The sequence below is a fragment of the Psammomys obesus genome, unplaced genomic scaffold (assembly GCF_907164565.1).
Source record: "Psammomys obesus unplaced genomic scaffold, mPsaObe1.curated_primary_1811, whole genome shotgun sequence".
In the NCBI taxonomy this organism is placed as follows: Eukaryota; Metazoa; Chordata; class Mammalia; order Rodentia; family Muridae; genus Psammomys; species Psammomys obesus.
The window spans coordinates 6,834,195-6,847,699 of record NW_026590062.1 but is presented as its reverse complement, the minus strand read 5'-3'; the positions used below and the strand labels follow the sequence as shown (position 1 = coordinate 6,847,699).

Below are 13,505 nucleotides of genomic sequence, written 5' to 3'. Positions count from 1 at the left end.
CAGAAATAGAAACCAGGCGGCTGCTGCTGCTGCTGCTGCTGCTGCTGCTGCTGCTGCTGCTGCTACTGCTTCTCCTCCTCCTCCTCCTCCTCCTCCTCCTCCTCCTCCTCCTCCTCCTCTTTCCTCTTCCTCCTTTGTCCTCCCCCTCTTTCTTTTTGGTGAAGAACGTAACTCTCCCAAATCAAGAGTATTCCACCCATGGTTGCCTGTGCTCTGGCTCTCTTCTCTTCCACTATCTCTGTGATGCTTGCCCAGCGTCCGAGGCCCCAGAGGCCCTTGTCAGGAAAGTGGGGGAGGAAAGAAGACTACTGTGGAAAGGAACACTGGCGAGAAATTCACGCCAGTCATCCATGTGGTATTGGGGACTGGACAGACCTAGGACCTTTCACATGCCAGGCAAGCACTCTATGTATGAGCTTTGCCCCCAGCCCTCTCCTTATTTTTACTTAATAGTTTAACACAGGATCTCACTAAATTGCCAGGGCTGGCTGAAACTCACTGTGCAGCCCAGGCAGGCATAGGAATAGCCATTTGCCTACCTTGGCTGCCCAGGTGGTGAGGGTCACATGATCAGGCTGACTCAGACTTGGTCTTCCAATGAAGATAATGTCTCATGTAGCGAGCAACTCCTTTGGGGGAACTGAATGTTCCACACAAGTAACTTTTCCTCATAACTGAGGTTTATCCCTTTAAGCCGTGGAATTACAAAAAAGTTAGCCATCTTCAAAGAAAGTTTTACATAATTCCTCTCCGAGATGTCAAGCTCTCGCAGGGCAGAATGGCACTCTGTGCACACCCAGACTATGCTTGCAGAGATGCACTGTCTTCCTGGAGCCTGTGTGACCCTGCTCAGGCATTGTGTCATTTCATGTCCCTTTGGTCACATAGTTAAGGCAAATAAGTCTCTCTGCCTCCCTCCCTCTCCGTTCCTCCCTCTCCCTCTGTGTGTGTGTTCACATATGTGTGTATGTGGGTGCATGTGTGTGTGTGTTCATGTGTATGTTCCGGTAAGTGTAAGCTGGTACATGGTCACATTCATGGATGTATACTTGAAGGTGAGAGGTCAGCCTGGGGTACCAATTGTCAGGAGCCATCCAACTTATCTGTGAGATGTGACCTGCAGCTTACTAAGTGATCTAAGCTGCCTGCCTAGCAAGCCCCAGGGATCCTCTTGTCTCCACCTCCCCAATGCTGGGATCATGTGTGGACCACAACACCTGCTCTTTTTTTTTTTTTTTGCATGTGTTTTGGGGCTCAATCCAAGTCCTGTTATTTGTGGGCAGCATTTTACTGCCTGAGCCATCTCCTCAGCCCCTGACCCACTTCTCTGCACCTAAGACCTTTCTCTGGTATCTGGGGACTTCTCTCGCTTGTCATGCCAAAACACAAGGCACCTCCTGCCCTGCATCTGAGTCCGGAGTCCACCTTCTTCTCAGCTTCTGGGGAGTCAGCTGGATCCTCCCACTTTTCCTTCTCCTCCTAGTAAAAGGGAACCCTCAAGACCAAGTTCATCAAGTACTGAGGGCTGGAGACACACAAGTGGAGGTGATACTCAGAACCTCATTAAATATCATGTTGTGTTTAGGATGCCATTTCTAAGCCAAGGACAAACCCAGGGTAAGTGTCCCATTTAAGAGGCAAGTTTGGTCCTGGCAGTAAGGTGACCCGTCGAGTTGGGCATAGAGGGAAGACAGCCATTCAGCCATTGCCAGCTGCATTGAACGATTGGGGTTCATTACCGGCATGCATAGAGGGAGCTCTGGATCATCTCCTATCCAAGGAAAACCCATGTCCCTCCCACTCTCAGGTTCACATTAGGATTCTTGGTACCCAGGCCAGCCCATCTCTCCAGCCAGCAAAAGTCTCCCAGCAATGGGAGAAGCAATGCTTGCTTCCATAGTGAACAGGAGAGTGGCTGCCCCTTCTTGAAGACCTATTCTGCGTCAAGTATCTGTCCTCGGCACCTTACTCCCATCCTTAATTCTGAGACCTTGTGAGGCAGAAGGTTTGACTCTCCTCACCTCACAGTGGAAGACACTGAGGTTCAAACTGGGCCAGCGACTTGACCACGTTAGCACAGTCAGGAAGTGATGGGAGCTGGGAGTTGAACCCAGGTTTGTTCATAATACTCTCCTGGTCCTATTTTCTGTTGGAAGGGAGCACTCTAAAGAATTGGAGGCTCCAGATACTACCTGGGAATTCTCTCAGGTGACAATTCTCTACTTATCTTGGGTGCTGAGGAAAGACCTCGCTCCCAACAGGTACTCCTGGGGAGCCCAGAAGCCCACTTTGCAGCAAGCGGTCAGCTGATCGATCCATCCATTGATAGATCAATTGCTTGATCAGCACAAGCAGCACAATTGCTTGATCTCTTCCACAGACTGGCACGGGGGTGATCTGGTTGGGGGAATGACGTCTACTTGCAGCTGGGCAGACAATGCTCTGTAAGTGGGGCACAGTGGGCACCTGGGGCAGAGCTCAGGTGGGGTCCCACCTGCCCTCCTTTCCGGGGCTGTCATCTCAGCGTGTGGCTAATCCTGTCAACTCTGCCAGCCGTTCCTCTGTGAGCTAGCCCTGGTTCCTTCCTCTGAGCCTCAGGGCAAGGTGGAAGAGCCCAGCCTTGGAGATACTCCTCCTGTGTTTGCAAGTCTACCCACACCCAAATGAGGTTAAACTAAGCTGCTCATCTTTCCCTTTTTTGTGTATTAAATCACCTTTCCAAGTGGCTTTCTTGAAAAAGATGCCAGTTGGGGGATGGTAGGAAGGAAACATTTCTTTCTGGATGCTTCTGGGGTGGAGTTCAGCTATTCTGAGTGTAGATACTTCTTCGATCAACTTCCACTTGATATCAGCAGGTTCCCTGGGCTGAGGCTTCCCAGATGTCTGAGTGTACCACAGTGCTCTAAACCCTCCAAGGGCTCCCCTATACCTACAGGATCCAATTCAGGCTTCCTGTGAGGCTTTGGACGGCCCACCCCCCCTCCCTATTCATATTCTCAGTACTTCGGCATCTTGGCCTCACCTCAGCTTAACTTCTGACCCTGAAACTGTCAAGCTTGTTCCCAGAAAGACGAGAAAGACGAGAAAGACATAGTCTGGCTCCCAGGTACCAGTGGTGCCCATCACAGTCCAAAGGCTCTTCGGGCATCTTCAGCTTCCAGGAAGGATGGCATGAGGGAAGACTATGGCAGGCCAGAGAGACAGAGGGGAAAGATTTGGTCCAGGGTTATGGCTGAGTCCAGGTTCTCACACTCTGCTCAGCAGAGACCAAGGGAAGCAGAGCAGCAATTACTGTGGCAAGCCCTTGGCCCCCACAAAATGATTAAGTGTCCAAGGAATTGAATTAATGGCATCCGTGTTTGAGTGACAGACACGTCCACCATGAGAAACTTTTAAGACCCCTGTCTCCTCATCTGTAACATGGGGGTGGGAGTGGTCGCCACCTGCCTTCCGAGTTTGTAACATGGATGAAATGGAAGCACACTTCTAAAGTGTTTACCAAAATGCCTGCAAGGTAATGAAGCTTCAGTGCCTAATACCATCATCATCCTCACCATCACCACCATCACCATCACAACCATCATCATTATCATTACCATAATTATTACCCTGGCCTCATCCAATTCCCATCTCAGTTTCTATAAAAATTATGTAAATCTCTTTCTTACCTATAACTGTAATGTAATTTGACTTTTTTCCTATGATAATAAACACTATTGCACATAAGAGACAATTAATTCCCAGGATGGTTTTTGCAAGAAGTGAAGTGTTTCTATTCGTGGAGAAGCGAGCTCGGGCTTCAAGCGGGTGATCTCCAAAACGCATGCTCATAATTATATCCTGCCAACATCCTGCCTGGTGGGCAGCCTCCCGGGCCTCCAGGAACTCCACGGCAGCTGCGGCAGCTGCACCCGTGGGCCCCCCGTTTGGTAAGGGAGGAGCAATTAGCTCCTGCACCAACCTTATTACCCTCACTTTTCATTTCCCTATCACCTGTGGCTACAGCCATTTCATAAACCAAGAACTTTTCAAACAAGATGTTGTATGTTGATTCAAGAGCGCACACAGGTAAGGAGACTGCACGGGGCAAGGAGGAAATTGAAAATGCAGTGAGCAGATCCTGTAATGCAACAAAACTGGAAAAGGGCCAGGAGCCCCATCTAAGTGCAAATGAGTGAGTGCCGATGTGGAAAGAATGCAGAGTCGGCCTGTGCAGCCACGGGCAGGCAGGGGACTCGGAGAGGGTGGACATCCAAAGATCTTTGGAAAGGCAGAACACTTGCCTTGGCCATGGCAGATGTCCCATGATGCTCCTGCCCCCCTTACAGATAACTCATCAGGGGGTTCAGCCTACGGAGGCTGGCAATGGCCTCGACTGGAACACGTCAAAGCTTTGGCTAGCACCAACCTGCCTCTGTGGCGATGTTTAACTCAGGGCTGACCAGGGAGTTTGTTTAAGCTTTTGGAACTTTGGCTAAGATAGAGAATATCCCAGGCTAAGCAAGGCAACAGCAGCTATAATCATTCTGCAGTTACGGGGTTGAAAACTCCCATAAGTCATCCTAGACCCTGAAGGTGGTAACATTATTACCAGAGGGAGAAGGTTTGGTACTGGGTCCATGGTTGTGCTGGGCAAGTGATTGGCAGGTGACACAGTGAAATTGGGTAGTGCAGGATGCAAGCAAGCCCTTTGGTTGGGAGCAGGTGATTTATAACATAAACATGTTTCTCTAAACTAGTGTTAATAATGCCTCTATCCGGCACCACGCACAGACTTTTTCTGTTATCACACCTAGGGGTGGGGGTCACACAGAATCAACGCACAGCTGAGGGGTGGCCTGACGCAAGTTAAAGCCTGGTGTGGAATTGAGGTTGAGGCAGCTGAAATAAGACATTAGTTTTAATGTCTTTACTGGTTTGGGATAATGTCTCCCCCTTTATAAAAATTACTTTTGTGTGGTGGTGGTGGTGGTGGTGGTGGTGGTGGTGGTGGGTGTGTGTGTGCGCGCGTGGGTGCAGATCCCTTGGAGGCCACAAGAAGGAGCTAGATCTCCTGGAGTTATAGGTAGTTGTAAGCAGCCTGGTGCAGATGTTGAGACTTGATCTTAAGTCCTCTGAAAGAGCAGCAGGCACTCTTCACCACTGTGTCATCTTTCCAACCCCAGACATTCCTATCTGTATCACGGACTGATAGAAAAAATGCATCTCAGCTTCAATCCTCTTTTTCTACTGCAAAAACCATTCAAAAGCCATACTCTTGTGTACATTACTATTTGCCTGCAAGAAACTGGATGAAGCCAAATATGGTGATATACATCTATAATCTTAGTACTGGGGAGTCTGAGGCAGGGGAATGGTCATAGTTTGAGGCCAGCCTGGGCTATATAGCTGAGTTCTAGGCTGTCCTAGGCTACCCAGTAGCTTTAAAAACAAAAACAAAACAAACAAAAAAGGCTACCCTGTAGCTTTAAAAACAAAAACAAAACAAACAAACAAAAAAGAGCCACCTTGAGAGTATGAATGTGGAAGAACTGGCCATGCCCCCTCAGCAGCCAAAATACTCGGGAAAGCACACTGTACCTCACCTGGGCAGCAAAGTAGACCTGACCCTGGTGGTATGGGTGCAGGTGAGCCAGCCAGAGGTCATGAGAGCAGGAGAGCTGGCCCTGCCCCTTGCCGGGTATGGCATTGGGTGAACTCTCTGGGGCAGTGCTGGAGACCTGGCCCCGGTGGTGTGGGTGTGGGACAGCTCATGGGCTGAGCAACTCAGCTACCACCCACGCCCAGATCTAGGGCTTTCGTTGGCCCACCCCAACATCTACTCCATCGATGAACTGCTGGAGTGCATGAAGGGTCCTACAGGGCAACAACAGGATATCTGAGGGGCATCCTCACGGGATCCAGTATGGATAGTGCATCAAAAGACAGAGGCCTCAAACCAAACCAATCACTCATTGCAACGAACATTTACAAGTAAAGATATGTGGACAAAAGAGGGTACTGTGAGACACACTGTAAAAACACTGCAGCTTCCATGACAAGATGTTCAGTTGTCGTTTTTATTGTTGTTTTCTTTTCCCTTTTGTTTTCTCTTGGTGGGGCGGGGGAGAAGGCCAAAAGGGTATAGGGCAAAAGGGCAGGACCATAAGTGGGATTAGGGTGCATGATGTGAAATTTACAAAAAATCAATAAAAAGCTTTGTATTAAAAAAGGAAGGAGAGGCCATTGAGGGATTTCCAATAAATGAGACCTCAGGGCTTTAGCTTCCCATGGAAGGAGCTGTGGGGAGTCTGGGACACAGAAAATACTGAACCAAGAGCTGGAAAGCCCGACAGCATCCCCCTGGCTGCTGAGTGCACACTGGTGAGATGATGCGGGGACAGTGCTGACATCCGGCCACTCTGCGAGCGGCTCCCTTCCACACTTGTGAACCGATTAGATGAAAACGCCTCCATTTAGATAACTGGAAATTGCTTCTCTGAGCCTTAATTTCCTATTAGCTCATTAATCTCTCTATTCAGCCTCCCAACAAGACAGCTGATGATAATTCCGCAGGAAGTGGGCACTTAAGAGGAGAGTTGTGGAGGGGGAGAGGGCTAGGCACGAAGGAGACGTTTCTGCTTCCTGGGTGGAGGGATATCCCAATGTTAATTTGTCAAGCCAGGAATGGTGTGAGCTTTCACTAATTAGCACTCATAATGGGCCAAGTGAAGGAGGAGCGAGCACTCTAGCGGGCAATTACCTTGTCTTTTTCTTTGTAACAGTTTTAGTAGTGACTTCTCTCCTTGCTGTGACAAAATACCCGGCGACAAGGGCAAACTTAAGGGAGGAAGGGTTTGCTTTGGCTCACAGTTCCAAGGGGTACAGTCAGTCCATCATGGTGGGAAGGCACGGAGGCAAGAGCATGAGGCAGCTGCCATGAGGCATCCACAGTCAGGAAGCAGAAAGAGATGAATGCTGATGCTCAGCTCACTTCCTCCTTTTTATTCCATCCAGGGCCCCAGACCAAGGGACGGTGCATGCAACACTTCAGCTGGGTCTGTCCACCTCAACTGATCGAACCTAGAAAGTCCCTCACAGACACTCTGGGGGTATGTTTCCTAGAGAGTCCAGATTGTCCAGGTTGACAATCAACAGTAACTGTCTGTTGAGGTCACTGTTATTAAACCATTTTAGAGAGAAAGAGAAATGGAGACACAGACGTGATCACATGGCCAGCTGTGGTGGCATCAGGAGTCATAGGCACGCCTGCCTTGCAGGCTAGGCTTCTGATCGTAACTCCTTTCCATGTGCCCCACATACATATATGAATTTCTGGGAAGATGATGATAGACAAGACCCAGATGAGAGGAGAGCTTGAACTTCTCAGACACCTTGAATTAAGCCTGTAGCCTCTTACCATGGCCCTTCCTATTTCCCTCCCCACCCCTCCTCCCTCCCTCCCTTCCTCTCTCCTTCCCTTCCTTTTCTCTTTTTCCTCCTTTATTTCTCCCTTCCCTCCCTTCCTCTCTCCCTCCTTCTTTGTATCTTTCAACAGTGTCTCCCTATGTAGCTCAGGCTGCTCCAGACCCTCCCGCCTCTGCCTCCTGAGCACTAGGATGGAAGTCTCCATGCATGGTGCCACGTCTGCTGTGTTCTTTATAGTATCCAGCACCATCCAGTGTTTTTAGCCAAATTCACTTCATTCACCATCTACCTATCTCCCACCCACCAAGCATACAAAATCTACCAGTTCAGGGACTTTGTCCATTTGATCCCCTGCCATTGCTTCTAGTGCCTGTAAAAACCCTTTGGTACATCATATTAATGTTTTAAAATTAAACACCCTTAACCCAAAAAATCTGATATCTAAAATGGCCTCCAATTTGAAACTTTCTAATCACCCACTGAACTATAGGTGGAGCATCCCATGCTGAACCTCAGCTCACCAAAACCACTACCCAAATGAGGTTTGGGTTTGGGGTTTAGACTTGGCTTTCATCTCCAAGGCATCTCATATATGCAAAGGTTTGCATTAATATGCCAAAGTCAGAATACATGTCAAATCTATAAACACTTCGGTCCCTACACTACAGATAATGGCTTCTTAACCTGCAATATCAAGAACCCAGCTAGCAAATAGTAGTTGAATAACTAATGAAACGGTCTTGTCTACTTTTTTTGAGAAGTGACCTCCAACCTCCTTGTTTTCAGGGCCACCTCTCTAAAATGTCACCGCCTCTGTTCATTTCTGTCCTTCGGTTCCACTTGGACTCACTTCTCTGCTGAGTGTTCTCTGTTCCCTGACCATGAAGCCTGCATATTCCCTGTTCCATCCTGCACCCAACCCTCCTACGAGCCCATTCAATGTGTCCACATTTTTTTTTTCAATCCTTGAAAACACATGCAAACAAATGCTCACCCTCTCATCTTAACTGATGCTCCCTGGGAGACTTTCTCCCTTGGATGAGTGTGGGTTTCAACTGACAGCCTCAGGATATGTGTATAAGTATATCCAGAAGCTGGCTTTTGTTTCTGTTGCAGCTGACAGAGGTATATGGTCGGGACAGAAACATGCCAGGATACCATATAGCTGCAGCAGCAACTGTTACTGTTGAAGGGCTGAGCACATTAGTGAAATCACAGGTACCATCCAATCAGAGTTGGTCTCAATTCTGACCCCACCCCTCCATGTGTCAGGAGCTATTTCCCACAAGATGGAGTGAGGGGTGGTGGGGAAAATGTTCCTGGATAACGGTATGACGCAAGGGCATTTCAATGACTCCTCCCAGTAGCCCTGCGGTGGGCGCCAATATCATGTCCACTCTTCAGAGGAAAAAAAGGCCAAGATCACAGGCCTCTTAAGAGTTCAAGCCTAGCATCTCTGCATGACTGGCCCGCTCTCCTGTCCCCAGCCTCCTCTCCCGACCCTTGGCAGAATCTCAGGCTTTGCTCATTACCCCTAGAACAGAAAGCAGGGAGGAAAGCTGCCTCTGGGTCCCACCTCTAGTGCTGAAAATTGAAAAGACTTGAGAAGTGTTCAGCCTCACTGACTCCTGGCTGTGTCCCTGTCACCTAATTACTTGACTTCAAAGCCTCCACGCAGCAGGTGTGAGGATGTGAAAGCCATTTCCCCCACAAAACACAGCATGAGTTGATACAGTCATGATGGGTCTCCAAGGCAGCAGGTGTACTGGGGAGATCAGCAAGCCTCTCAGACGGACCTAAGCACCTGCCCCATCCATCTCAGAGTCAGAGAGCTGAGGGGCCACCTGAGAACCTGGAACCACAGAGGACAGCAGCTCAGAATGCTAATATGGAGCAATTACTGTCCCAACAGACCTTAGACCATGGAGCTAAAGGCTCCCCAGGGGCCGGAAATAATTAATCCTCCTCACTGGCCAGGCTAGCAGGGAGCTCATTTTGGCTGACTTACTCAGGTGAAGCCACCAGACAGGCATTTTGCAAGATACCTGAACAGGCCCAAAAAAGAGAGGAAGAGGGAAGGAGAGAGAGTGAGAGTAAGAATGAGAGAGAAAGAGAGAGAGAGACACTGACTCTTACCAAGTATCTCCTATAAAAAAGACACATCTACCTCTGCCTTTTTCATACAGTCAAATTGCTTTGTGAATTTTGGACCTTCTGTGAATGGGTAGGTAGCTAACACATATGTACAGATATATACAGAGGGACATATGAGGGACAGAAATGTGAGGTGACTTGCCCATGGTCACACAACTACTAAGTGACAAGGATAGGATTTAAACCCTGAACCTGGTTTAATATGTCCCCCGATGCCATAGCTGGTGTCAGTGTTTTCTCTTACCATCTCCCTGACATTCTGTCAGACACAGGGAGAATGGGCATAGGGAAGGAGTGGAGGTCTGGGTGGTCCTCCCAACCAGAATCATCATCTAACATAGAGCCATAGAAAGAAAAGTAGCAGGCGTTAAGGGGCTTGAGTTCAAGTCCTCCCTCCTCCTTCTGAGCCAGGATATTTCTAAGCTGAGATGCAATTTTTACATTTATAAAACAGGGAAATCATAATACACATTAGGAGATGGCACACAGTGAGAGAGAAGAGAATAGAAAGAACACTGCAAACTGTCAAAGAGATCCGGGCTGGAGTCATGCTGTCAACTGTCTTCATAAATTAAAAACAAAAACAAAAACAAAAACAGTTGTATTGGACCAAGCCCACTGTCATTTCTGAATTGTCTGTGGCTGCTTTCAAGACACAGGAGTCCATTTTTCAGCAGCTGCAAGGGACACACTGAGGCTCTGGAGGCCCATGAAGCTTAAAGTGTTTATTACAGGCCAACTAGAAGAAAAGTTTGCTAAAAACTGATCTTCACTACCGACTTAGTTACTTTTGTTGTGATGGGACACCTGGAGCAAGGAAAGCTCAGGGGACACTGTCCACCATGGTAGGAAAGCCTGGTGGTGAGACGGTAAGGGCCTGTTGCAGCGGCACTGAGGGAGCAGAGAGGTTCGGGGCAGAAAGGGAGCTGGCCTAGGACAAATAGCTCTTATTCCTATAGCCCATGTCCCAAAGGATCATCAACTTCCCAAAACATTAGCTGAGAACCAAGTGTCCAGTCACATGGGACTGTGGGAAACCCTTCATTTTCAAAACCATAATAAAGGCCCTGGGCTCTGGACAGCCTGCCAGCCCCAGGGCACGGGAGGAGCCTTCCTACCCTCTCCTCTCAGCTCTGGCTTTTCTCAGAACTGTTCTCCTCGACACCCCACCCGAACACACAGCTTCACCTGGGACCCTTCTGAAATACAAAGGAAATGTCTCTCCCCAGAGTGAAGAACTGATACTCCCCGGAGCGTGCCAACGTCCATCGCAACGCTGGCTGACATCTGCATGGTAAAAAGTCCCCTCAAGGGAAATCACTCACTTGCAGTTTTTACACTTGAGGCCAAAAAGCATCCCTTTCCCGCAGACGGTGCACGTCTGAGACATCCAGTACTTGGTGGAAAACCTGTGAGAAAAAAACAGGAAACGTCCAAGGTGAGGCTATGGCCGCAGGCCCGTCTCCAGCAGGATGTACCCCTAGAACAGGAAACCTATAAGCCCTGCCTGTAAGTCCAGCCCTGCTTAATCAAGTTGCTTAAACCATGAAGCCTCAGTTTCCTTGCCTCTAACGTGGGGGCAATCATGACAGCATGTTGAACGTGCCGTAGCATCTGGCACATAGGCAATGCTCAACGAACTGGCTGTGACAGTCATTGCCTTGAGTGTTCATTGTGGTCATTTATTCACTCGACAAACACTGCAGGTGCCCTATTGCCGGGGAAGTTCAGTTCTATAAGAGGGTAATTGACCACCAAATTCAGCAGCAGGGGAGAGTTGCCCCCTGCCTTTTCAGACCATCGGCTCATCTTCTGCCAGTCGCTGCCACCTGCTGCAAAGGCAGTGTGGAAGTCCCCATACATCACGGTCACCAGTGTGGGCTGGAAGTCATCAGATTAACTTGCAGTTCACCCCCTCCCCCGTGCTTTGGTGTGCCTTCTGCCTTGAGATAGGAAACAGAGGTGGGGCTGGGCCAGGCGAAAGCATCGAAGGTTCCCAGGTCACAGTTAATTTTAATTTTCAATTTGTGCCACCGCCGGCCATGGTTGTATCTAATCTCCACTGCCTCCTCTGTGTCAGCGGGAAAACCTGGACGCAGTCATCACGGTTATATAACTCAGAGACATGGAACTTTGACAGAGGGAGGCTGCCTCCCTCTGCTGTCCCATCGTCTTGCAGGATTTGGGTCAGTCCCTCGAACACAGTGAGCGAGCTAGCCAGGGAGCCAGCGAGCAAGTGAGCGAGCAAGCGGCAGCCTGGAGCTACCACAGCTAAGCAAACGGCCATATTCACAGCGGAAGTGCGGGCTTGCCAATATTCCCTCTCCAGCTTTGGACTTTGGCTTAGCTAAGCCCCTTTGGGTCTTAGAGGGGCTTAGCGGGTCTATTCTGCAAGCTGGGGTGTCTCAGGGGAGGGGATGGCAAGAGACCCTTCGGGCAGCAGCACAGGAATGGGGACGGGCAGGTGTGAAGGCCCGACAGCAGCCTGCTTTCTCTCCTCTCCAGCTTGTCCTGCCCCCTGGGTGGGTGATCTCTGTTGCCTGGCTCTTGCTGTGATAATTCTAGTGACTGAGAGTGAGATCTGCTGCTGCTGGTGGTGCTGGTGTGTTTTATGAGACTGGCTTTTATGAAGCCCAGGCTATCCTTGAACTCCTGACCCTCTGCCGCAGCCTTCTGTGTACTGGGACTGCTAGTGTGCGCTACTACACCCAACAACAACACACAGGAATGGGATGTTAATGTCACTGTTTTACCAGGCTGGGACTCTGTCCTTCCTGACATCTAGCCGGGGGTGGGGGGGAGGGTTTGCAGGGCAAGACTGAAGAGTTAACAGGCATCAGGAGGACCTCGCCTCATCAGGAAGGTAGCTCCTGGGACCAGGATTGTTAATCAGTCTGCTTCACTCTCCCAGACACCAGTATCTGAAGCTGGGGCAGCACAGGATTCCACAGTGCAACGGTGACAAAGCCCAGGGGCGGAAGCCAACCAACGGTGTGACTGGGCCACAAGTGAGACCAAACTCCAGGGGTAGCTGGGCCAGAGAGGTGGCTAGTAGAGATGGGGAAATGGACCACATGGCTAACCCAGGAGTGGGCTGATGGAGGGATTGCAGCCAGCTCAGGGATGGAGCTGATCCAACAAACGTTTCACAGAGCCCTCATCGCGCCTCCCCTTCGCTCCTCAGCCCAGCCTCTGGTCATGGCTCAGCCTGGTCACTGTCATGCCTGTCACTGTTTCTCACGGCTACACCAAGGTCTTCCTGTTTCGAGTTTTGACGTTTTTCTTTTGGAGCTGTTGATGAGCTGTCACTGAGGAGGGCCCAGTCCAGCCTTGCCCCAGGCTGAGGCAGAGCGTCTGTATTGTTACCTGGTGTTTCTCCCCTTAGGCCTCTGACATACCTCTGGGGACTGTCACCGTGTGTCAGCAGACCCTCTGCTAAATGGCCAGCTCCCCAGGGGCACGTGTGTCCCACAGTGCTGACACTAGCTTTCTGCATGGTGCAGAGAAGGCTCCATGAAGGAGCAAACAACAAGTCCAGCTGGTCTGAGCACAGATACTCACCAGGGATCTCAGACCACACGGGCTGAGTGAGCATCAATAGCTTTCAGTCCCTTCCTTATCTGCCTCAGTTTCCTCATGTCAGTGAGCGTCACCATTCTGGCCTGACTTGCCCTACTCTCCCCTGAGGCTATGAGGAGCCTAGGGCAGCCTGTAAAAGCAGAATTTGGGAGAGTCAAGAAATTGTTGGAAACAACTTCCAGCCGTGGAGGACGCTAGGAAGGGCCTGCTATTGGCCTCTTGGCCTGCTGCTCTGGGCTAACCTCTAGCAATAAGCTTAGCTGGCTCTCTTGAGTTTCCTGAGTAGACAGCCCCAGGGTAGAGCCTGAAGTTCTTTATGATCAGTGAGGTGTGTGCATGGCCCTTAATGCATCATCTCATTTATA

General features: G+C 49.8%; 1 protein-coding gene across 1 annotated transcript in view; it reads right to left on the bottom strand.

The window, feature by feature from the left end:
• Ksr2 (kinase suppressor of ras 2) overlaps window positions 1-13,505 on the bottom strand; it is a 287,352-nt gene that overhangs the window by 30,218 nt on the left and 243,629 nt on the right. Inside the window, exon 7 of the mRNA XM_055605953.1 lies at window positions 10,887-10,970. Coding sequence (XP_055461928.1) covers window positions 10,887-10,970 — 84 coding nt within the window. The remainder of the gene's footprint in view (window positions 1-10,886; window positions 10,971-13,505) is intronic.